Source organism: Rutilus rutilus (genome assembly GCF_951802725.1).
Source record: "Rutilus rutilus genome assembly, chromosome: 1".
Lineage (NCBI taxonomy): Eukaryota > Metazoa > Chordata > Actinopteri > Cypriniformes > Leuciscidae > Rutilus > Rutilus rutilus.
Window position 1 is genome coordinate 36507725 of NC_140209.1, and position 26960 is coordinate 36534684.

The following is a 26960-nucleotide window of genomic DNA, read 5'->3' on the forward strand; positions in this document are numbered from 1 at the left end:
TCAGCAAATGGTTCTTCAGGACGATTCGGTTCTAAATAGAACTATGTTATGCGTAAAGAACCTTTAAAAAATATATATATTTTATTAAGTGGGATAAATAAACTCTTAGAGCTCAAACTTTTTTATATTCATTTACATTCACAGGAAAAATATACAACTTTGTGCCCTTTTGAGTCAATTTCCTTGGTACTAATATCGAGGCTAAACCAAGCTATTTATCTCTGCAGAACAGAAAGCTGATTCACACATATTTACATAGCCTGAGTTGTGTTAGGCTAATTACCATAAACAACCAGGAAAATGACTTGATCTGATGATAGAAGATAGAATAACACAAAACTCTGTGAATTAGAGAGGTGTAAGGACAACTTGGGTCAAAACAATGTCCATAGGACCTTTCGTATTATACCGTCGCATACAACTTCATGAGCAATACTTAACATGAGAATACAATAACAAATTAATGTGAGATGTCCTTAAGACAAAGTAGATCTCATTATCTTTTCAAAATGTACATTTTCTTTGTCTGATGACAAAAAGGTTACAAGAAGTTATAAAAAAGTAAAACTGTATTACTTTCCAGAGTAATTTCTACACCTGAAATAATCCTTAAAATAAATTTTGTTGAGGCAACCTAATTCAGTTAGGTATGTTTTTTTTGTTTTGTTTTTTTTACATTTGAATTTTTTGGTGAAAACCTAGTTTTTGATTTGCAATGAAATTGCAATGAAATACCTCTTGTTGAGAGGTAAAGGTCATTTGAAATGGAGGTTCAATCTGTTGAGATTTCTCTTGCAAACATGTGTTTCTTGCAAACTATCTAAAACTTAGTAGGAGTTTTTTTTTTTTTTTAAGTTTTCATTTTTTTTGATTGCCTACACATTTGAAACAGTAGCCTAAATAATTACAATCATTTTATTTAACTTAGTATAACTTTTAAGGGGCAGTTCACTCAACAATTATAATTCTGTCATCATTTACGTATACCCTTAAGTTGTTCCAAACCTGTATGGGTTTCTTTCTTCTCTTGAACACAAATGAACATTCTTCAAAATATCTTATTTTGTGTTCAACAGAAGAAAGAAACTCATAGAGGTGTGGTTGACATTTTTGGGTGAAGTTGAACTAAACCTTTAAAGTCGGCATGAAACAGAAGTTGTGATAGTCTTTTCTTCCAAATTGGGACATATATCTGAGTAAAACAGCTTCTCGAACAAGAAAAAATGAAAGGCGGGACTTGATTTTTTTCAATGGGGAATTGATTGGATGGTTGTGGTTTGCTATATGCTATGATGTCATGTGAGTGACAGGTTGCCCCGCCCTCACGCCAGTAAACACGTCATCAGAGAAGAGATGTCTCTGCCAAGTTATTTTGATTAAAGATTAAGAGGGCACATGATTTATTTTAAACGATGTGAATGGATAAATCATTTATAAGAAAATGCAATATTCCATAAAAAATAAATAGTACATTTTGATTTATGGCCACTTCAAAGGCAAAGGCGATTCTGTTTGCAAATGCGTTTTAGGTTACTGAAAAGTTGTTTATTGAAATGTTCCTTTTTTAATACAATTAAATCTGTGCTTGTAACGCCCCCCAACAGTTTGTTTTGATATCCTTTAAGGTTTATTTAGGGCGACAAGAGACCCTCCTTTTAATTCGCACCCGTTTTAGCAAGTATACGGCATGCAGCAATAGTACTAGGTCTAGGAGTGTATAAAGTATTGCCTCCAGCTGCAGCAGCCAATGAGTCTTTAGTGGGGCGGAGGTGAGTGAGTGAGTGAGACTGGGAGCGCGGCTGCAGCTCTCAATGGAAGTTGCTGTAAGTGTTGCGCTGCTGGACCTGTACACTACATTTCACTCGCGTCAGTTCGCTGTGAGCCGGAGCTCTGCTCACACGTACACAACGACCAGCCTTGTTGCTTTAGCTCGCAGGGCATTTCCAAAGTACGCCGGAGCACCTGGGATACCTTGCGATTTACAAATGTATTTATTGATTTGTTCCTATAATCATATGCGCTTCGACGTTTCATCAGGCACTGCCGGTGAATTTAAGAGAGGTCATATTAGTACGCATACTGTTTTTGGGTGTCTTTGACTTGGTTTACGTGGCTGAATGCAAGCGTATGGATTCATGTCGATAGCTATTGTACATCAGTCGACTGGTAGTTGATAGTTTGGTTGGTTATGGTTTTCTTTGCAATCCCTCCAACATGTTGAAATAACAGCAAACAGGAGGAGCAGCTCTGCATGCAACTGGATCTGCAAAGTAAGAGGGGATCTTGCGAATATTCACGCATGAGACTTGAGGGATAAATTGAGTGAGTGTGCTTTGAAAGTGAGCTGTTTACGAGACTTTATATTGCAAGAAATAATAATAATAAAAAAAAAAAGACTGGCGGGATCCTGTAAAGTGAATCAGTGTGGTGTCATCAGTGTAATGCATATATTTAATTACAGCAGGACTCTGTATATTTATAAACCCGTAGGCTAATGACGTGTGTGCAATTCGCGGGCTGCAGTAGCTGCATTCAACTGTTAATGAAAAGCACGTCATTTGCCGGGAACTTTCGACTGGACAGAATGTACGTTTTCTAACTGTCACTTCTCGTGAATAAGAGTTAAACTTACGGAGACCGGAATGGACGCCAGTGGATGTGATCCCACAGAGAGAAAATTCACAGGTCTATCTAAAGCACACAGACCTGGGAGACACAACACGGCTGTGGAGGAGGACAGTGTTTACTCAGGAGGCAACGGCTCCCGTGAAGCCACAGCGCGCGCTTACTCGACATCATTTCTCACATGCGTGGACAATAATGCCATCATGTGTGATCACAGGAGCTCTTCGTCCAAGATTTTTACACGTTTCTCCGGGAGGAATGTGAGCGGGAATGGAAAGAGAAAGTTTGCATTGTGCACTTGGAGTTGGTGGGCGTTTTTCTGCATGCACGTCCACGTGTTGAGAGCGGTCACACAAGGTAAGTAAAACATAAAACAGTTCAGTATTCTGATATATGAGGGATTCTTCAATTATGGAGGCACTTTTGACTACTTGAAATGATTGTCAAAACGTGTATCAATAAATTCCTGACCATGGCCTTGATAATTTTTTTTCAAGTGTGATGGTGTGGAGTTTTGATATTATGTCTGACGGTAATGAGCCGTATTTAAAATTCGTTAAAACTTTTAATTAAACGTTAACCGTTTGATAATGACCATTTATTTATTTTATTTATTTATTGCAGAAACACGCCCCTTGTCATTTTGCACTAACGTCATCGTATTCTAAAATAAAGTTTTATGGGAAAACTTAATGACAGCAGTTTTGAAAAAAAAAAAAAGTATGCTACACATAAATGTGTGTGTTTTTAGATTTCTTATGACAAATTGCAAAGTAGAACTGATCTGATGTTAACCATTTTTTCATCCTTTAGCCTACATGTTGAAGAGGGGAAGTTTGGAGAAATACTGGCTAATCTAACACATCTCTGAAATTAGCATCGGCACAGTATAATCTGTTTTAATTTGTTCTTTAAAATCAGAGATGATTTTAAATGTTTTTATTCAAAATCAGTTTAAACAGACAAAAAAAAGTACTCCTATTTGAAGAATCACCTAAATTCCATAGACTGACCTATGGTGGCATATTGGAAAATATGAACGTGCATGATCAATGTGTTTGACACTGCTGTCATGAGACTGCCAAACTTGATTTCAATGATAATAGAATGTCACATATCTGTCTGTCTGTGCAACAGACAGTTGAGCTGAGATCTCTGGACCTGAACAATATAGGAGTCATTAGGTCAGACTGCATGCGTGGTCACAGATGGCATATTATGCATCATTTGGCTGTCATTCCTCTGTAATGTTTCATATACAGGGTATATGATATGCATAGTAAGGCACTTGGGGATAAGAGTAACAGTTGGCATGCTGAGAAAAGAAAGTGACTGATTAGTGTTGTTATAAGAACTCTAGCCCCTGGTTTCACAGACAAAGCTTAAGCCTAGTCCCTAGTCCCAAAATGCACGTTTGAGCTGTTTTAACTGAAAGCAACTAGGCATGCTAGAAACTTCGTCAGGTGTGATGAGGCAAGTTGGAGCTAAACTCTGCAGGACAGTGGCCCTCCAGGACTGACTTTGGACACCCCTGGCTTACACTAAGCCAGGATTACTGGTGAAAAAAACCCATAACTGGTGTGTATCTTGAGATAAAACAATGGCACTGACATATGCATGACATAAGCTCCAACACACCTGTGATGAAGTTTCTAGCAAGCCTAGTAAAACCTTGATTAGCTGTTTCAGGTGTGTTTAATTGGGGTTGGAGCTAAACTAAAGCCCTTCAGGAGCAGGATTGGACACCCCTGGTCTAAGCCCTGTGTGTGAAACCAGGCCTTGATGTGTTTGCTTTATGTACTGCGCTCTTACAAAGTACTTTTCAATGTGATTATGCAGGTGAGCATAAAACAGAACCGGTCTTGTCAGAATTAGTGCCATTTATTTTTGTGAATTAGTTATTTTAGACATCGGGGGTATAATAGAAATGATCAGCCATGTGTGACTATTAATGACAGGCTCTTTTATTCCTCTGTCAAATTATTTTTATTGAAAAATAACCAAAACAGCATGCCTCATTAAAAAGAACATTTATAATTCCTTAATACTCCACAGATTAGAGTCATTTTCTTCCCGTAATCAAAGGGATAAATGATCTAAAGAAAAAAAGACGCCAAAATTCTCATGAATTAAAACCTCATCCTGCTTTAAGCTCTTCCCACCCACAATGCATGTATTTTTGTCACTTGTGCTATTTGCATTTCTGAGGCACCATAAAAACAACAACAACAACAGATGTTTAGTCAGGGATTTAAAGGTGTTTTGATCGGCTACTAACTAGATTAAGCTATAAATGACAGAAATAAGTCAATCTGAAGCCTAAAACTAAATGGTGATTTTGTTTTTGAATTCTACGACTAGACAACAAGAAACAGGAATAATATCCATGTCATTTACTTTGACATGACTGTATCTGAAATATTCAAGTGTGAGGTTTTGTCTGTGGAGTTTTGTGTCCTTCAAGATAAACACTCACTGAAGATAAAGGCCCTAGACTAGAAAGTGTGTCGGCTTAAGGTATTCCTTTCATGCAAAGTTATCATATCTTAATGCACCATTGAAAGACCAATCTGTCATTTATATGTATAATGAACGCTTTCAGAGTAGCCTATGCTCCAAAGTCTACTTTATATAGCCTACACTGCTGTGGTTACTAATTAACTTTGAACATACGGAAACAGTCCTTAAATGCTCTCTTAAGAGGATGCATTGACCCCATATCAGTTGAGAAATTGTAAAGCAGACAACCTTTTGTGTGTGTGTGTGTGTGTGTGTGTGTGTGTGTGTGTGGAGGAGTGTATACCGTAACTCACAGTTGCAGTCTTTTATTGCATGCTTCAAACTTATATACTTTATTTAATTTCTAAAGGTTCAGCAAAGTTGTTGAGGTGTATGCAGTGTCAGCCAGTTCCCAAGTCCTGTGTCAAGGTCTTTTGATGTTTGGAGAGCTCCCAGCACTGTTCTGGGAATGAGCTAGATATTATTGATCTGAATTGAGGAGCCAACAGCATTATCGGAGCTAGCATATTGGAATGAGGTTGACATGTTAACCTTTCCGTTTCATTTAACGTGGCAATATAAATCTGAGTGTTAAGATTAGGTTTTTAGATCCGAAAGCTGCTGTAATTTTTTTATTTTTAGATAAGTACTGTATGTGGTCACAGTTAATGTTCGAATGAAAAAGCTGCCGATTATACTCTAAAAATGCTCTTGGCTCTCATTTTGATGCAGAAAAACCTGGCCAAATCTACCTTTTTGCAGGTGTTTATATTTGTCTCAAATCATAAACTTCTGCTGCTGGCAGTTGAATTCTCTGGCTGCTTGGGTCTGACAGAGGACCACAATGCCCTGAAAACCGAACACCCGGGCAGAATGGGAGTTTGTCAAGCAGTAGCAGGTGCACAATCCCCTGCCGTGCTTCTAGAAAGGTCTCTGGGCTAATGATGTTTGTGCCAGAGCATTGTGAAGGTAAATGTAGTTTCATCCACAAGAAAGTTCCCTGCACTTCATCTGCTAGATGTGCAAGCAGACACATCCACAGACTCATTTATGGCTGTAATCTTTTAAATTTCATTGCCTCGCCATCTGTGCAATCAGCAACTGCTAAATTTTTCATTTTTTTGCAGTGTACTTCTGTATCTGAAGAATATGACACTTTAGATGAAAGAGTCAAGTTTCATATTCTGTACATGGTTTTTAATAACTTAAACATTTGGTTTTATGTGGTGTATTGAACATTATTGTGAATTCAGGTATACATATGTCTATAAATATGATAAAATTGATAAAAGTTGTGCTTGTGTTGATTTTGGGTGGGTTTTGCACATGTTTTGGTTTGGTTCTGTTTCATGTGTTTGAGTTTCTTTGGTTCCTCATTGATTGATGAAGTTGTGCACCTGTTGCTTGTTTTGTTGATTGGTTTGGTCTTGTTTATAGCTATGGAGCTTGTTTTCTGTCACTCTTTGTTCGGTATTTGTCGTGTTAAGTTGGTTGTTCCGTTAAGTTTTTGACGTAGATTATTCTTTGAGTTTTGTTAATAAATAACTGCTGTGAATTGATCCAGCTCACATTTTCTTCTGTGACAGAAGAGTTACAAATCAGTAATATTTTGCTCCATAAACCATTGGTTTCCAACAAACGTGTTTGTATAAATTCAGAATTGTTGCTTTTATTTCATGTGCATTACGTTCAAGATATTTGTAAAATAATATACATTTATGTTATTTTACAAATATCTTGAATATACTGTATTAGGGGTGTAACGGTTCACAAAATTCCCGTTTCGGTTCGATACGATACAGTGGTGTCACGGTTGGGTACGTTTTCGATACAGCAAAAAGAAAGAAATTCCAGAGAAATTTCCTTGATTTTTAAAAAGGCGCATAAGGTGATTTTTAGGCGCACAAGCAGAAAATTTAGCGCAGTTATTCACATTTTCCCCCATTTTGACTTTATTACTGACAAATGCCTTGGTAATAAATATACTTAAATTACAGAAATTACAATGTGCAGTTTTATTTTAAATTAACAAGGCTCCAGATTAACATTTTGAGGGCAGCATTTTTCTTCATAATTTTGACATAATAATTCAAAAGCAAAATGGGAAATGGTAGCCACCTACTGGTTACATTGGTAATTAAATGTCTTTTTTTATTTTTAAATAAGTGTGAGTTTTCCTACATCTTGAAACTTTTAGTTTTATAAATGGGTGTAATCTTTGAAGGATGAACAAATAATGTTTTCACATTATCATCACATTAAAACTAACATTTAAATATAAATATTAGATTTTTGAAGTGCTGGAAAAAGATGTGACGTAGGCCTACTTCCATGGTTACAGTTAGTGTTACTACATTAAATCCATGGTGAATGTTGCTGATCTGTGGACTTAAAGCCTAAAAGTTCATTCATGACATTCTCCTGGTTTCCACGTCAGGGATGTTTGATAGAGATCTATGTCTAATAGAGATCTACAGTTAATAACAGATAAATTTGAATGCTTCTCACTAGCAAATTCAAATGCTTTCTTTACTGGATCTCTCAGCGCTGTGTAGTAACAGTGTCGCTTGATCAAGATCGGCTCGCGCTGCACTGACATTGATGGTCCAAACTGATAAAGCACAAATGAGTAGCGCAGTTTCGTTCCACTTTCAATACGTTTGCTATTTGATGTTGGACGACTGCTAACAAAATTTTGGTCGCACCGGCAGGAAAAATAGTCGAACTATTTGTTTGGTTCCGAACCGAAAGCCTCGTACCGAACGTTACACCCCTAGTTTAATATACATATATAAAAAACACAGTTTTGTAATTTTAAACCATTTGGTTTACAAGGACAAAAGGAAGTGTCCTCATAAACCACCTTTATGTTGTAATAACCATGTCATTATACACATTTCATTTGTGTCCTAATAAACCAGATTTGCCAGATCTCTCACACTCACACTCACACACACACACACACACACACACACACACACACACACACACACACACACACACACACACACACACACACACACACACACACACACACACTCAGTTGAAGTACCCTTTGATTTTATGGATAGGAGCTCAGCTTGATCGGCTATCAGCTTGGCACATCTTGTAAAGACAAATGAAAAAAACTAACAAATATATATATGTATATATATATATATATATATCCCCCCCCCCCCCCCCCTTTTTTTTCTGTGGAGGGGCAAGTAAAAATATCTAAAAAGAATACCTACTGGGGGTCGAGCCCTCCTGCCACCATTTTGATTATTGATTTGTACACAAATCATTGTGAATGCATGTAATGCAAGAGCAGACATTCATTTCACAGCTGCAGCGCTGCCAGCTCGTCCAGGTGAAGGATACCACATAGTATTTCATGTCAAAGTTAAGGAATTGCCTTCTATTTTCTAAATTAAAATGATGAGTACAACTCCTGGCATGACAAATTGTATCAGTGCTGCTTAACATAAATTCTTTCTTTTTTTCCAGTTCCTTTTCATGTACTGCTTTAAAGCAAGGTTATTAATTATGTCCGTTGTTTTCATAAAGGTTAATGAAATTTATGAATTGTTTTTCGACGCATAAGATTGGGTTAATTAGGCGTTATTTTATTTCCCTGATTGTATTGCTCAAACTTTGATTGCATTTCCTGCTAATTGCGACGTGAATTAATTTCTAGGATCGGATTTGACACTTCAAGTTATATCTCAAAAAGATACTACAAACTCTTCATGGAAATTAGATTCAGCAAACAATGAATGAATACATTTAATGTGCAAATCACAATATAGGCTAAATGTACCGATTTGGCAGTTTAATGTAAGCTTTTAATTTAAGAAAAGCTTGTTTTCTTATAAACAAAAAGTCATACTGAAGGCATCACTGAGCATTTATTGGTACTTGACTAAACCGCATCTCATCACAATTAACAAGATGCGCGAGTCATTATGTTATCAGTAAGGCCTGTCAGAGTATGTCAAAGCAATCATGAGCAATCTGTAATCAGTAGGGTTTTAAATATACAAAATGCATCAATACCTTCTTAAATTTGCATTGTTTTTTAAGTGTTGTTTTCTTTCTTTTTTGATTCAGTGGTCCTTGGCCATTATGTAATATATCACGCTGTGTTTTGCTTTAAAAATGCATCTTCAGGCCCCTTTGCATTCTGTCCCTATCCTCTCTCAAGCCCAAACCCAGCTACATTTATAGACACTTTAAAAAATAAAAGATTCTAAAAGGGGATTTTTGCAGTGATGCCATAGTAGGGATGGGCCGGTATGAAAATTTCATATCACGATAATAGTTACCAAAATGATCGTGATTATCAATATTTTCACAGTTTTGTTAAAGGTTGTATCAGCGATTTCAGGCCCAAACATAAATGATTTTATAGTGAAACCGGTAATCGTCCCATCCCTATGCCATAGCAAGATTTATTTTACCATACCAACGTTTATGTTACATCAGTCATTCACGCTAGAGCTCGGCTAATGTATGCACTGTTATTGGTAGTTTCCACATGTTCGTCCTTCGTTACTCTGTTTAGTTTACGGTGTAGGAAGCCTCAGGACAGAGCTGACGTTGTTATGGCAATGGGCGTTTTTGTTTTCGACACGCTCGCTGTACGCGGTAGACCAATCACAACAGACTGAGCTGTCTGGCCAATCAGAGCAGAGTAGCTCGCGGAAAGGAGGGATTTAGAGAGATTGATTCATCTGACGAGTCATTTGAGAATCATAAAAAATGTGGTGATGTATGAGAAAATTAAACAGTTTTTTTTTACCTTTGATGCATGTAAACCTGTTGAAGGAGACTCATTAGGACATTAGGAAACTTTAAAATAGCATAATATGGGCACTTTAACTCTATCCCTGCCAGCGTTTTTCAAAAAAAGTTGCCAGCCTGTGGTGGAATTTTTTGTCATTTTCACAAAATGTATTTGGCCCCCAGAATAATTTGTTGTATGAATATCTGAACATGCAATATATCAAAACTATTCAAAACTTTTAAACAACAACAAAACAAATTTTTATTCTAGCTTCATGCATTCTGTTTTTAATCAATAAAATAAGCAAGATTTTGAGCAAAAAGCTGAGGAAATTGCCTTTTTTTCAAAGACTACTTCCAGATCGGATTCAGAATGATGATCAAAACATAGATGGACTGGAGTATATTGAGTCAATCAACATCCCCAAAACTTCATTGTCCTGTAGCTTGGGTCGACATTTCATTCAGTAACATTATGCAGTTTTGATTTACATGCTATTGATGATGCATCTGCTTGTATATCGCGTAGTGCAAAAACGCAGCTGCTAGACTCCTCACTGGGACCCGCAAGGACCCACACTGCACTGGCTACCGGTCAAATTTAGAATTGATTCAAAATTTGTATTATTTGTTTATAAAGCTCTCAACAAACTGAGATCCAGTGATCACTGTCTACTCATTGTGCCTAGATCCAGACTTAAAAAACGAGGCGATCATGCTTTTGCTACTGCAGGCCCAAAACTGTGGAACAGTCTACCTCTTTACATCAGATTAGCTCCCTCTGTTTCCACCTTCAAATCTAATTTAAAGACCCCATTTATTTGGCTTAAGACCTCTTTGGCTTTTAATACTCCTTGATTTAGCTACGATTATTGTTTATCTATTGTTGTGTGTTCCTTTATTGGTTGTTTTATTTCAATTTTATTCTGTTCTGTACAGCACTTTGGTCAGTCTTGATTGTTTTTAAATGTGCTTAATAAATAAATATTGTATTGTGTATGCTATCGCTTGTTTCTGCTGCTTCTTCACATTTTGATCTGGAGGTTCGGTACTCTTTCAGAAGATGTCTAATAGCACCATTGTAACAGTGAAAACACAGAAATCTGCAGGCATTGCAAAAAGGTGGGCTTTGAGGTGTTTTTCAGTCAGGGAGTAAATATTTGAGAACTTTGTAAGAACTGAAAACTTAAACTTAAAAAAATTCTTAAGATAAAGAAGTTTGTAAGAATGTTCCTAACTTCTTTCTTAAGAAGATTTCTGTGAATCCAGCCCCAGTTCTTAAAATAACCATTTTTTATTTAGTGTGAAGAAACCATGGATGTTAAAGGTTCTGATAGAACCATAGATGCCAGTAAATAACTTTTAATTTTAAAGGCCACGACACTCCAAGCCGACGGTCGGCTGTCTGCCAACATCGGCCGTCGGTGAGCGTCTGTCAGGCTGGTTTTTGCAGTGTGTTCCACACGTCAGCTCTGTGTCTGTTTTTGCAAAAATAGTTAGGTGATAAACAAAACAAATACTGCAGAACTGTTACAACATGATTCGTTCATAAACAATTCAATGTTTTGAGTAAATGATTCAATGACTCATTGATAAAGAGAGAATTAGTGAATTAGTGGTTTGGAACAAATTGGTTGACGAATGATTCAAGTGACTCATTCATAATCACTCACTTATAAAGTCTCTTATTGCCACCTACTAATGTACCAGTGTGACTTCCAGAAAGAGTCACTGAAAAATGAATCCCACCACTAATATTGACAGTCTGTCTGGAAACAGGAAAACATGGAACTAACTGTTGTAAAAAAAGTTAATAAATAGCCTATATTGCTGAACAAGATTGACACCAATGAACGGTGTTCAATATTGTAGCACTAGGTTGTATTTAAGAGGCTGATCATTCTATTGAAGTGAAAAATACACACAGGGAGATGAATGAGTCAAACTTCTATATGAAAAAAAAAAAAAGTGATTAATTGCTACGTCGATTAGCTTAACAGATCCTACTAAATGTCAAAAGAAATGTGATTGAGAAGCAAGCATTTCAGATGCTCATTTATTTGAAAGAATACCTGAAACTGCTTTGTTGATCCGATAAGACGGGTGATTTACACGTATAAAATGTGTCAGTTGTGTCATGTCTTTAACATTCAAAGGGTTTCAGGCTGTCGAGCAACTCATGTTCATCAGATACAACAGACATGTTTGTTGTGAATAATTTATCAGATGATAGTTGCTCAGCCTGTCTGACTGTCAGTCCCTAACAGATTTAGTCAGGGCTTTTTGATTTTCCTCTCATTTTAGCTGACATTAGAGCCCATTTTAAAGAGAGCACTCACCTGTTGCGAAACTTGGCAGGCTTGTAATCTACCGCAACAATAAAAGTCTTTGAACAATAGCAGTACTCCTGTTTAAAATGACTCCCATATGTAAGATAATAAGCTAATTCCTGAGGTTCATTTGGCACCCTTTCAGCTATTGTGTATTATATGCACAAGATGGGCTTGACTCATGTTAGATAATGGGGCTTTGCTAACTCGGTAGTCTAAACCATGGCCAGCAGTGACCTTTCAACAGCCCTAGACATTTTTGTGTGGGAACCAAAATACTTTTGCTTTAAAATTCAAATCACACCAACACTTCTAGCTTTCCAGTCTAGTAATGTGTAAAACTAATTTTGATTTGACCTGTTGCCTCAAACTTAATGTTATACACTTGTAGGCTGCCATTTTTTATACTTAAGTGTGAACTGAATGTAATGTTTACAGACAAATTGCATGTTAATTGCAATTTAATTAAAATATAGTTTAAATGGACATTAAATGCAATTAGCTGAATTCTAAGAGCTTTCTTGACCCTCTAAAGTATGACATAAGTACATCTTTATATGTATTTTCATAAGTCTGTTGTTTTTCAAATATGTTATACTGCCGATTTACTTTAAAACAATTTTAATTAAGAAATTGCTAAAGAATTTCACAAATAATTACACCTTAAATTATACGTGGAATTTTGAAGTTAAAAGACTGAAATAATCATTTTCTTGTATAATGGTTATTTTTTTTTTTTACAATGAAAAATACTTCTCTTCACAGTGTCTAAATATATTTGTAATGACAGATTTGTAAGGTTGCAATTCAGAAAATTTATAATATATTATCTTTGAATGTAATATTGATTACTTCAAATTATAATCAAGTAATTTAGTAAGTTAGGCCTAGTCTATATATATTTCTTTAAAGCATGAGAATCGATTATTAAAACATAATGATTTTAAATGTACTTTAAAGTAATACTCTTAATTTGACATTACAAATTGAACTTTTCTAAAAAGAAACTATCATGAAAGTGTACTTTCTCTAAAGGGGCTTTGTGTAGTAGAGGTCGACTGATTGATCGGTTTTGTAGAAGCATTCACTAATACATTTTAACATTTTAAAGTTGTAGGCTATCTCTTAACATTAGTTAATGCACTATTAACTAACATAAATGATCATAAGAATATTTTTTATATTTAAAAGTACAGTACATGTTCATGGTTCAGTACTATTTTTCAATTTTTGTAAAAAGGTTAAGCACTAATTTTTTATGTGTTATTTTTGTTTTCATTCAGTATCCATTTAAAAAAATATTGATTGATCAATCGGTTATCGGCCAGTGTGGTCCAACCTAGGTATTGTTATCGGTAAAATCAACTATCGGTCGTCCTTGTTATCAGAGACACTGGTGGCTATAAAGTGAACTCCAGCCAGCAACTTATTGCTAATGTTTGCACTCATGCACACCTCATTAAAATGACACTGTTATGATATTTGATTATAAAGTATATTTGAGGCTGTATAGATCTGGCTATGTTAGACTAATGTTTGAATTAATCCGTTTTCTTTGCATGACACATTGAGATTACAGTACAGAATGGCTCTTTCAGCATTTTCCTTGACATTTTATAAACATTTGTTTCATGTGTCGTCGAACAGAAGAGAGGCTCTCGGTGCGTGTGTAAACGTCACATCTTAGCGATTTTCTCAACAAAAATGTCCCGAGTCCTTCACATAAAAATCTATCATATAAGTCTACATCTAATATAAAAAGTCTACTGGCTTTCATTGAAAACCTAGGAAGTTGGGGGAGGTCTTTTGTTACAGACTGTTCACATATTATAAATAAATAATAAATAAGATTTAATACATGAAAATTCTTAGTACACTTAAGTAGCCTTTCATTTCATTTCCAAGTGCAGATTTTTTAAAAATTAAAATTTGAAGTACACTACAGGTGCACATTCAGTACAATTAAGCACACTACTTTTTCACATTATACATTACAATGCTAGTTTAAATTAGTTCAGACACTAAATTCTGATTATAAATGCACTAAACATACATCTATGACAGTCTATTGATGTTCTAAGGCATTAAGTTTCTACCCTGCTTCTCTAACGTAAACAACCCCTTCAGTTATGCTAATGAACTGTGATTAGAGGGATTTTTTTATGTTGTTGTTAGACACAATGTGAAGTAGAGCAATATGAAATTGTATGTAAAAAAATAAGATATGCATTTATCCAAAGCATATTTTATTTTTCAGTCTGTGTATTCCCTGGGAATCATTCTTATTACCTTGGCGGTGCTAGTGTCGTGTTCTACCAGTTGAGCTAAAGGAACATAATGAAAACTCCTGGTTTGATAGATGTTTTGGCAGAATAATTGAACTACGGCATAATCTTGCATTCTGGTTGGATAGACTTATGTTGTCCAACATAGGGAATAGGGAACTGAATTGTGTGATTTGTTTCTTCACATAGCACACTCACCCACACAATTATTGATTACATCAAACAAATCCCTCTCGCTCACATGTCCACAATTTTATCTAGAATCGTCCGCTCGCCGCAGAACATTATGTTGAATATTAACTTGAGCAAATATTTTCTGACCCTTCAGTGTTTTCTTTCTGATACCGAATTGGAGCGATTTTCCTTCATGAAAGAACCCATTTTGTTCAGTATTACTGATAAGTAGGTCAACTGAAATGTGTTTAGACACTAGACACATGTGAAGAGCAGCATGGGAACCGGGTTTTGATTTCACAATAACACAGTTGTTATCAGTTGAAGGTTCTCTGTAGGCCACAAGAGCAAAAGGATAGGGTTCAGTCAAGCAGAGGCAGGAAACACCTGTTGAAATGAGCCGCATCGCCACTACGCAGAGATTGGCATGATGATATTCAAAAGCAAATTCACGCAGAAAGCCACTTTAATCAATGGAATCGTAAAATTGTAGGACCACCTATTAGCCAGAGCTTTCTTATTTGAAAAGAAAGGCAGTGAATACTGGGCTCAATCTCCTGCCAAATGGCTTCGAATAGTGTGGAATAATTTTTTTACCCTCTCAGCATTTTCTCTCACTGCCGGATCGTTGTCACCGTAGTCTTTACTTTTTAATTTATGACCGCAGGACTCCATAGGCAATCTGTCATCTGAATCTGGTGAAATGATGAGGTCATTTACATTTCTTCACTCCTATGCAAACATGCTCCGTGCCCTGAATGTCATTATGAGTGGGAATGGATTTGCTTATGATTTGCACAGATGATGCCACCGTGTTATTGAAACTGAAACCGCTTAAGCTTTTCAGCTTAATAACTTGTGTCCATGATAAATAAAAGGAAAAATATTTTAAATCTCTAGGCTACTTTAAAACAAGTTCTCCATGTACTCTTTAAATTCATATTGGTTTCTTGTGGTTTTGAACAACTTTTATACTATTTTCAAGAAGTTTCAAAAGAAGAAAAGTATTTTTTTAACAAAATAAATCAAATAAAATGTCTACACCTTAAATACATTTTAGTGTACACATCTTAATAAATACAAAAACATTTATTAATTCGTAAATATCAATAAATATCATTAAGGTTTTTTAGGAGTCTTAGCACGAGACATTTTAAAACCTGAACTAACCTGATCTGCAGTATAATAATAATAATAATAATAATAATAATAATAAAAGATTATGCCAAATTGCAGTGCTTGAGTTTTATACATATTTTTGACTTTCCCACCTCCCATATATATATATATATATATATATATATATATATATATATATATATATATATATGTATATATATATATTAGTGCTGTCAGTTAAACGCGTTATTAACAGCGTTAACGCAAACCCATTTTAACGGCGTACATTTTTTTAGCGCGAGATTAACGTTTTTTTTGGCCTAGCAAACTTTGTCGTTTTTTCCACATGCTGTTGCAACAACTAGTAATGTTAGATAAACTACAACACCACACCGGATCTAGCTAGACCGGAAACAAAACAACAGGCACGCCGCACACACTTGTTTGGGCTTGCGAGCCGGCCAAAGAGTAGTAGGCTAAAGGGAGTCGCACACCGGACGAGAAGCGCAGCGCCGCGTATTTAAAATTCGAACACATTATTCTCTATCAGTGTACACACACCGGCGGTGCCATTCGGCGTCTATCCGCGGCGCCCAGCTACGGCTCAGGACCTTGTTCAAAATCCTGCCGCGCCACAGAGCGACATTTACATAGTTTTATATTCAATTTACATTTATTTGTCTCAAATCGTCGTTAATGTATATACTGACTTCACCCTGTGCTGCAATATACATTTAGTTTTACATTCATTTACAGAAATCTAGCCTGGATGCCAGCCGAACTTAGCCCCGCCCACAACATTTTTAGGTCGGGAAGTTCGGTCTGGACTCGCTCCGTTGAGGAGCTATTATGCTCGAACAAAAATTGTTCGGACCAATCAAATTGTCAGGGCGGGCTTTATACGATGATGGACAGATGAGCAACGTAACGTAATCATCCACGTCACCAACGAGCGCTTGGGTTGAATTCGTTTACAACAAAGATGACTGCCGCTGGAGAATTGTTATTTCACGAGTTCACACTTACAAATAAGTCAGATAGAATAAATGCATATTTGGCGTGCTGTCCGAGGAGAGGTTCCGGGCTCGGTATTCGGCCCGAACCCAAAGTACTCCCCCCGTATTCCAGGCTGTGGAAGAACAAGCCGAGAGTGAGTGGAGGGATGCTGAAAACTGTCAAGGAATGTTAGGTGAGTTGACTGAGTGAATAAATATATGCTTCCTCTCATGCTGATAGTGTAGAACATAGACGGTCATTGTTTGATGACAAGTTGATTGGATTGATTATTTGAACGTGCTCCTCTCGAACTTTGTTTATAAAACATTATGTGTAGATTCCGCCATCGCGACTGTTATAGATGATATCGACAGCGGATTCATTTTAAAAGAGGAACAGAGAACCGCGATCAAGGCATTTGTAGATCGGAAACATGAATGAAAAACATACGTCACTTACTCCGTTGCTCTGATTGGTTGTAGGCAGAGTCGTTGACTATCCAATTGAGTGCAGAGGCATTTTCCTTCCTGGTTCGGTTGAAACACGCCCCATAATCAAAACTCAATGGAACAGTATCAGACTCACATTCTGACTAGAATCTGAGTATGACGACGTCAGGCTAACAGAAATCAGCTACGTGGATGAAAACTGCTGATGTTATCGGATTTTCAGGAGATATTCTCAATTCATTCAGTTAACGGACGCTTTGAGGTAAAGTGTTCAGAAATTGAACACTACAGTATATGCCAATGTTGTTTTCAATAAAAAAAAAACATTTGCACAAAGCAAGCCGATCCACTTTTCCATGTTGATAAGGGCATTAAAATGAGAAAAAAATAATGGGACAAAAAGAAATCAAGGGACATTTAGAATAGATAAAAATGTGCGATTAACTGCGAGTTAACTATGACATTAATGCGATTAATCGCGATATATCATATTTTTTTTCTTTTTCTTTTCTTTTTTTTTCTCTATATTCTATATATGCTGCATTTGTTTTGCCATACACATGGGCTTCCTTTTACAACCTGTAAACATGTTTAGCCCACATTTAACATTTAGCCCATGTTGTCAGAATGCGTCTGCCATGGAATGGGCATCTCTCAGCTGCATTGGAGATGTAGATGAAGTCGATTCCATTATGGTCTTTTTATGCTTCATTAGTTAAATTCAGGACTTACACAAACAAATACTGATATGCCTTTCCCATATGCTTTGTCTTCAACAGAACATTTTTTATTTGATTTTGCCTGGATTGTACTTGTATAAAAAGATCAAGGCTGATAAACCTGGTTGTCCTTTCAGGCTAACTTACTAAAATGAACCCCTCAGAGGATGCCTGGTGGGTTTGGGTAAGCTTTTCCATGCGGTTGTTCTACTTTCACTCAAAGCTGAATATTTTCAGGAAAAAGCTGAGCCGTCTGTGCCCCGAGACCATACATTTGATTTTAACATGCCTCTTCTTGTGTAATAGTTTTGAGAGGAAACAAACATTTTTGTAAGCGTGAGATCCATGAATTTCCTTGACTTCTATTATGTATGTGCTCGTATGGTGACTGATGTTGAATGCTGTAGTAATGAAAACACGGATGTGAAAGAGCAGGTTGTGGTGGGGCAGTATGAAAATGACCATGACAGGGCATGGAGGATGAGGAGAGTGTGTGATTTTGCCAGCTGTGGTGACTACTGTGGTGGACCCTAACAACCGGACCCGAACCCTGTGACATCATGCTCCCTATTGCAGACTGTGTGGGTTTATGCTCACATCTAATAATGCTGCTTTAAATGAATTTTCTGCCAAAGTTATGTTCTGAACCAAGTAAGCTGCCTACTGCCAGGCAGCATCTTAACTGAAATTGACCCTCATAAGCGAGTGAGTTGGAACAATCTATGTACGTAGCGCTCTGTACAGGTGATTCGACTGGCAATTTTTTTATCGGTGACAAGATAAATACTGTAGTAAGGATAAATATTGGGGTTTAAAAAAATTAAATGTAGGGTAGGCAATTTTTGGAGCGGCTAGCAATAGCGAGCTAGCTTTGAAAGCATGAGATCCCACCCTCCCTTCAGAGCGTCTCCATAGCCACGTCTTCTTCAAAACACATGAACACACAGCAGAGTCTGCAAAGCGTCACGAGAGATGGCATTAAACTACCTCATGTCTCAAAGCACATTAGATTACAATAATAATGAACATAAAAACGTAAAGAGGACTGACCTGTATCACCTGACTGCTGTAGATTCCTTTTTGCATTGATAGTGTTGCCATTGAAACGCATAAATTAGAGTCACAAACCGCTCAGAGTAAAACGCCACTGATTTCCATCTCTTCTAAACAGTAGCTATGGCGTGAACTCAGCATAAGTTTGTTGTTTTGGTTCACGTGGAACTGTAAAAGGTGGCTACTGTTTCGGTTGCAGTGCTTGAGCAGGTTGCGCTGAGGTATGGAAATATATATGTTGACAGGCAGGTGGACATCGTACCATCTTACCAATCTCAAACTTTTAAACTGTAGTATAGATGTCAAATAGATTATTTTAAAATTAAATTAGTATATTACATTTTAATTATATTAATATTAATAATATCCATAATTTTTAATATTGCAACATGCAATTATTGTAAACTGTTTTATCCATACCTTTAACTATTAAACAGATTATAAGTATATTTATGATATTTCTCACATCATCCACCATCTTCAGATTTTCACTGAGCTTGTTGCAATGCATTTTGGGTTTACTTTGCTGTGATGCTGCTTTACAATCTGATTAAAACAAAGGTATCTTAGTAGCAGAATTATGATGCTTTTTGAAGTAGCCTTTCCATTGGGAGCACACCTGTGATGCCTAAAAATACTGCTTCTGGAGGCAGCTCTCTAGGTTTTGGAGCAGAGCGCATGATTTAACTCCTAGTACTTCGATGAGGTCATTATCATCATCTTTATGCCTCTACAACTCATCCTAATGGATCCGTGATTTGAAGCGATGCACCAGTACGAGATTGTTGACCCGAAATGTCAGCGGATAGTGAGATGTCACTTGATGACCCATTTCTAATTCAACGTTCCCACTATGTGTGCACACTATTGGCAAGGCCATGATAATCAGGTTAATCACGCCTGTGGAAGATGTAATTGTTCTCGTAATGCGAAGGAATAGCTAGTGGCTGCTCGCTCTCGTGTCTGCATTGTTGGGTAATCCACTCCTCAATTATACCGGAGGCTGTCGGATCCACACCATTTAAATGTTAACATCCATGTCCCTTAAATATTACCATAAACATTGCTGCAGCCTAATTGATCTTCAGTAATTGTGGGCGCAAATGGGCGACATTCACTTGAATTATTGTGCTTTGCTGCTTATTAATGGCACATAGCCTATTGATTGCAGACTGCTTGCAGTTATCATCCCATGCAAAAAAATGCATATGGATGACAATGAATGTGGCTGAATGAGTGCACATGGTTGTTCAACAAAACGTCTCGATTACGTATGTAACCCTCGTTCCCTGAAGGAGGGAACGGAGACGTAGTCGACGTGTCGACTGATTGGGATCCTGCTAAGTCGCCACTAGTGCTGCCACCTTCCAGTGCCTAGACAAAAGCCTCCAGATCTTCTGCACTTGCGAATATGACAGGGCTTAGGCCAGGAAAGTCACTGCTGTTCCTTTCATTGGAAGGTCTACGCTGCGCAAGCCATATCCTGCCCGAAGGAGGTAACATGTGGAGAACACATATGGACTGAGCGAACTTAGCGGGCAGTACAATATATGGCATGTCACTGAGGTAGCTCCAGCCAATAACGGGGGGAGACGCAACCGGTCAGTGACGGCAGAGCAGGCTCTGCCAAGGGAAGACATAGGCTCGCCGCAGGGAGTCAACCCATGGAAGAATACACATATGGGATCACCGTAGGGATCACAACATATGGACCTCACCTAACACAAGTTACACAAGCATACAAGTTATAGGTCTAGTATTGGACGCTTCGCCATGTCCAACACTGACAGGGTGAGGAGGAACTCAACAGGGTTCGGAAGAGGGAACTCAACTGGAGCAAAAGGCACACTTATCCAGTCCATAGGAGGGGAATGGCGCAGCAAGCCGACACTACAAACTGGGCTAAGGTTAAGCTGGCTTCGTGAGTGGGCACTGTGCACCTTGGAATTTCATCAAAATGATGGCCGCACTAATTTATGTTAGTAGGCCAACCTACGCATGGGAACCGCCTTCCCTTCAGCTGGTTTCCGCAACAGACTGGAGACGTCCTGAGACTTTGCATTCTGTCCTATATAACCGCACTAGTGGGAGGAACAGAGAAAAGTCTGCCTCCTCCGGGGCAGCGCTTGCAGGCTCATCACCTGGTCCCGTTTTAAGGGAGAGGTAGGAACCTTGGGCACAATCCAGGCCGGGGTCTCAATTAATGAGAGTTAGCCGGCCCGAAACCAGGCACGATTCGTTGACCGAAAATGTGTGCATGTCCCCTACCTTCTCGATAGAGTAAGCAAGTAGGAGAACTGTTTCTTTAAAAACTGATTTTTAACTCAACTGCCTGTAGAAAGAAGGTATAGAGGGGGTGCAAGGAAGATTTCATCTCCTTGCACCGCTCAGGAACCTGACGATCAAGTCGTACTTCCTATATCTCAACTGCATCCTGATGTGCTTTAAGGGCAACATCATTTTGAGGGTGAAGCGGAACAGCCACACTCCGAACCATCTTCTGCAGCAAGGAAGCGCAGAAGTGATCGAACACTCTCGGGGGTCTTCCCGTGAGAAGAACACCAACAACGAACAGGTTCTACTTCAGATCGTAAGCAAGCCTCTTTTCTTTAGAGGGAGCTCTCGCAGAAATAAAAGTATCTAAGTTCTTTCAGAGGTAGATAGCTGAACCACCACAACAGAACCTGGATTTCTCCGGCCCGGTGCGGGTGCCGAAGGTGCCCCATCCCTGAGGTCCTAGTTGGGCCATTAAGGGGCAACTAAAGAACCTGCTCCTCTGACCTGACTTTGCACAGTGATGTGCAAGAATGCTCACTGGGGTTTTTATTAATGCATTTTGCGTAGACCCTGGCGTCAGCTCTGAGCCAGTGTCTCCGTGTTTAAGGGAGTAAACAACTAGCAAGGGAACAAATCAGAGTGGCAACAGATGATATCCGGACAGCTGGAACGCCTGGGGATGGAGTCTCCACTCTCTTCGGCAACAGGCTGTTGTGAGGCCACCTGGGCGGCACGATTGAGCAGGCCGGAATTTTAGAGTGAAAGAAGCGACCTCAGGAGCTTCTGACCCCATAGGAGGAGCTGGCGGGCGAGTTGTGACATGCGAGGGAAGCGAATGAGCAACGGTCGCTGTACTGGGCAGTGCATCTTGCTGAGCAGCGGTATCAAGCAAGGAAACTGCTCCAACTCGAGGCAATTGAATGCCAATGCAGTGTGAGGTAAGCCCAAACCCTCCTTACTGCATGCCCGTTATACATGGCCCCTGAGCTAGTGTTTAATAGACACTCATTCTAGGAGCGATAAGCCCGGAGAAACAAAAGGTCTGAACACTGCTGAGAGTTTGGCAGCATACCAGGTGTTGTTAACACACGTAGCGTGCTGCTCTGCCATGGCCACCTAGGACCTTGGTCATGAATTCAGTGCTGAAGTGGTCATCATATGGAGGAAACCGTTTATATGTGGCTGCGTCTCACATATGCTCCAGGAGCCTCTGAAGTTTATTCAGTGGGACCCTTTCTCACCTCTAAGCACCGACCGGACACATTTCAATTGAGAAACGTGTAAACCAAGTTCACCTCCGTACTGGAAAAAAGCTCCTCAGTCCGTAGACGAGTACTCCTTTCCAGTTGACCTGAAACCCAACTGGCTGTGTAGCACTCGAAGGGAGGGACTTGTACCGATACTTCGACCCCTCAATGCAAGACACAGGATGACCCGTGTTTGCGGAGGAGTGGATATCTGAAGTACGCGTCCTTCCACGCTGCAGACCATTCATAGGGATGGGCATTAGTAATGCGTACTGTGTTGTAACTTGAACAGAGGCTTAGAAAAAGGGCCTGAATCAAGCACATAGATCCCTAATGGTCATACTCACTATAGTTTGAGTACAATGAAGAACAGGCCTCACTTAGAAGCCTATTTTCATACCGGCTGGAGGAACGGCTCGATAGGAACCTTCGCTGTAGGAAGCGACGACCGCACACACGGCAGCACAATTCGGAACACAGATGTGTAACAAACAGCGCTGCACATGGGCGGGTGCCTGACGAACTGAATCGTCTAGCCGAGTCTGATAATACAAGAACCAGCTGAGTCAGTCGGGAGCACCTTTCAGTGCTACAACGGACCAACACAGGGGGCCCAAGGTATCAGAGACGTACACAGAGTGAGGCAGCGGGTTAGAGACAGGGACCCAGCTCGGAAGACCCGAAGGCGGCCCGAAGCAGGGTCTGAGTTGTAAACACCTGTCTCTAGGTAGCGGCAGAGAATGCGTGAGAAGGCGTGACCAGGTCCTCGAACGCACTCAATGCTATCTAAAGAAGCCGAGTCTGTAGGTACGGCGGAACCGCTGGATCAGCCAGGAGCACCATGTAGTGCTACAACTGAGCGAAGCAGCGGAACCACGGATACCACAGCCTTCAGGCAACAAACAGCGACCCAGCTCGAAAGGCCCAAAGGCGGACACGAGACAGGATATGAGTGTGTAGTGTGACTCTTACCTGACTCTAGATGACCTCAGAGAGCTTGAGAAGGTGAAACCGGGTCCTCGAACTGCACCCAACTGTTGGCTGGCAAAGCAAGAGGTAGCTGAAGGTTGCAAGGCTGTACAGGGTTGCACACCAAGGGCCCTATTTTAACGATCTGAAACGCAAGTAACTTTGTGGGCGGGTCTTGGGCGCTGTTGCTATTATACCGTGGGATAAATTACTCTTGCGCCCGATGCAAATCTAAAATGGGTTGGTCTGAAGTAGCTTCATTATTCATAGGTGTGGTTTGGGCGTAACGTGAAATAAACCAATCAGAGCGACATCTCACATTCCCTTTAAGAGCAAGCACGCTTGTTCTATGGCGGATTGCTATTATAACGGCGGATCTGCCAGGCGCGCGCCAGGAGCGGTTCACAGCCGAGGAGACCGACGTTCTCGCCAGGGCCGTAAAACACAGAGAAGTGACATTGTATGGGGATGGAGAAACCAAATTAACTTCGGTTAAACAGGCGTATGATAATTTGGATAAATGTGTAAGCTAGAGTTATGCTTTTATAATAAACTGTCTATCTATCTATCTATCTATCTATCTATTGTAATAATGTATGATTTGCAAAAATGAAAACTGCTGCTTCTATGTAGATGAGAGAATCAAAGTGTATGCGCGTTGTGCACACACTACACTGATTATGGCCAAGCATGCGTCCTTAAAATAGCATCTGAATAACATTGCTCTTTCTTTGAAAACGTAGGTACCGCTGGCTCCACTTTACGAGAGCCAGTGGCGGAACAGACCTACACAAACAAAGACTCCTCCCGGTCCTCCACCGGGGGGAGGGAGTGGATCGGTGACCATCTCCAAGAGCTCTCTACTCCATCCCCGAGCTCTTGCCACCTGGTTTGGCAGTGTCTGATACAAGCTGGGCGGCCTGCCTGCGGCTAGCTCTCCGCTGAGGCCTGAGTGAAGGCTGCTGCGGTGGCCCAGCAGGAGCTTGAATGGCGGCAGGGGGGCAGGTGGAGGAACTACCACCAGCGGCGGGGTGATGGCAGCAGCGGGCAGGATGTGTCGGACCTCCTCCATCTGCTCCTGAGCAGCAGAGAACTGTTGGGCACAGTTCTCCGTCGCGTCGTCGAACAACCCAACCTGGGAAATTGGGGAGTCCAGGAACCGAACCTTGTCTGCATCCGCCATATAAACCAGGCTGAGCCAACTATGACGCTTCTGAACCACCAGGGTGGACATCGCTAGACCGATCGCACAGGCCGCAACGCTTGTGCTCCAAGCCCAAGTCAGTTGCAGTGCGGAGCTCACTCATGAGCACACGGTCTAGACTAACCTCGTGCATATCCATGAGTGTTTTGGCCTGGTAGACCTGTAACAACGGCATGGCATGCTGAGAGGAAGCAGCTTGCCCGTAAGCTCTATAAGCTCCGTCCGTAAGAACAGACAAAAACTCACAGGCCTGCGAGGGGAAACGAGGCTCCCCCGAGCCAGATGTAGCGGCCGCCGGACAAAGGTGTGCCGCGACAGACCGCTCCACTGGAGTGATAGCCATGCAACCTAGGGGTAGTGAGGGGGGAGAAACTATCCAGATCGTTTCCAGCAGTAAAAAGTGCCCTCAATGATCTAGTCAGCTCTCCATGCACCTCGGGAAAGAAAGGCACTGGGGCGGTGGGCTGAGAACCAGCAAAGCCTGCCCCGAGAAACCAATCATCCAACCGTGACTGAGCAGGACGTGGTCGAGGGTTTCACTCGAGCCCGACAGCCGCGGCGGCCTGTTTCAGCATAGCTGATAACTGTGGATCCGGCTCAGGCAATGTTGTACTCCCTGAAGGGGACAACGCAGCTAAGTCATCATCTCCAGAGCCCAGCTCACCCTCCGATGTTGCAATCGGCATCCTATCTTCCTGGGGAACCTCCAATGGAACCTCTGGCCCGTCAATTACAGACAGGCTAGCACGCTCAACAAAGGAATCCATTGGTTTTCAATGAGAACACGAACTATCCACAAAAGCTGCTTCAGTGTGCTGTGAGTCCAAACATGTGATGCAACAATTGTGACCGTCACAGGGGGACAGGGAACGACCGCATCCAGAAATGCAAGGGCGGAATGACATCTTGAAAAACACGCAAACGCACCCGTGTTGCTCTTTCAGGAAATAAAAGCTCTCACCAGTGCCAGAGCACACAGGGGAATAATCGCGGCAACACTGACAGGGATGGTGCAGCCTGTACAGGTGAAGCACTCACTCTCTTCACCCCCAGCCGGCCATCAGAAAAACAAACACAAACCGAGATTTGCTTTGCTGTTAAAACAGCAGTTGAGAGCTTAGAAAGCTCGCGATCACCGCTGTCATGCGCTGTAAAAGACTTCACCAGCACCGGGAAAGACTTCCTGAAGAAGCACCGACACACTCGCTTGTTGTAATACAACACACTCCTCACAGACATCGACATGAAGACCTATAGGCTCTGAAGCACAAGATAACTGGTGCGTGCATCCACTTCCGTATTTATACCCACGCTGTGGGGCGGGGTGTTTGATGTGATTCACGCACGCCAATGTCCATTGGCTCGTTTTTACAATACTTGAAGATGACAGGCTCCCTAGCGCGATCACAATCAGTCGACACATCGACTATGTCGAACGTGCCCGACTGAAAGGGAACTATGATTGTTGTTCGGATGCAATTTGCATGTGCTTTTACCCTGGACAAATTGTGATTGGACAGATTACTGCAAGTTTTATTGAAATCTGGCAAAGCCAATGTGTTTTGATTGTGTATGATGCATGATGAAGGGCCTATTAAGATGCATTATCAGACAAATGAGATGCAAATCTGCGCTCTCGCTGGGCCATTTTTGACTCTTGACATAAAGACGCACTACTTTCTCAGTGCAAGCCAAGTTTATTTCACAATCATCAGCACAATGAAAGCAGCGACGACAGAACCTTGACAAAAAACTATATATAATAGACACACATTCCTTAAAGCACTCGAGGGGCATTTTACTGCCAATCATGGACAAAAGAGCAATCTAGCTGACATTTGCATCATATAAACCTACAAAGTATTGCTTCAAGCATTTGAATTAGTTTCTGCCGTTTACAGCCAAGAAATGAGCCTGTGTGCCGCCAATGATTGTGTGTCAGTAAAATGAAATCCCTCTATAATGCCCTTACAGGCTGCAACAGAAATACAGTGCAGCTACTAATATGCTTGCCACACATTTATATCAAGGTAAACTGTTTGCCTCCCGTGCTCACGTAAAATTACATGCACAGTTAAGCCCAGATGATAATTTCTAGGCAAGTAATTAATTGTAATCTGTTGTCAGGCAGTGTGGGCTGTGTAGGACTCAGGTGTGAGTGCAAGAAACTGCACATGATAAGACCTTCACAGCCAACCTCCCAAGTTGTACTTGTCCGCTGTCGTTTAGATACAACTAACGTGTCTG

General features: G+C 40.1%; 1 protein-coding gene across 6 annotated transcripts in view; it reads left to right on the forward strand.

The window, feature by feature from the left end:
- The first annotated feature begins 1810 nt into the window (after positions 1 to 1810).
- The window catches only part of sdk1a (sidekick cell adhesion molecule 1a), a 344319-nt gene continuing 319169 nt past the window's right edge, over positions 1811 to 26960 (forward strand). For all 6 annotated transcript variants that reach the window (XM_084434485.1, XM_084434486.1, XM_084434487.1 and 3 more), the window contains exon 1: positions 1811 to 2982. In XM_084434485.1, the coding sequence (XP_084290611.1) occupies positions 2643 to 2982 (340 nt within the window). In that variant the 5' untranslated portion in view covers positions 1811 to 2642. The remainder of the gene's footprint in view (positions 2983 to 26960) is intronic.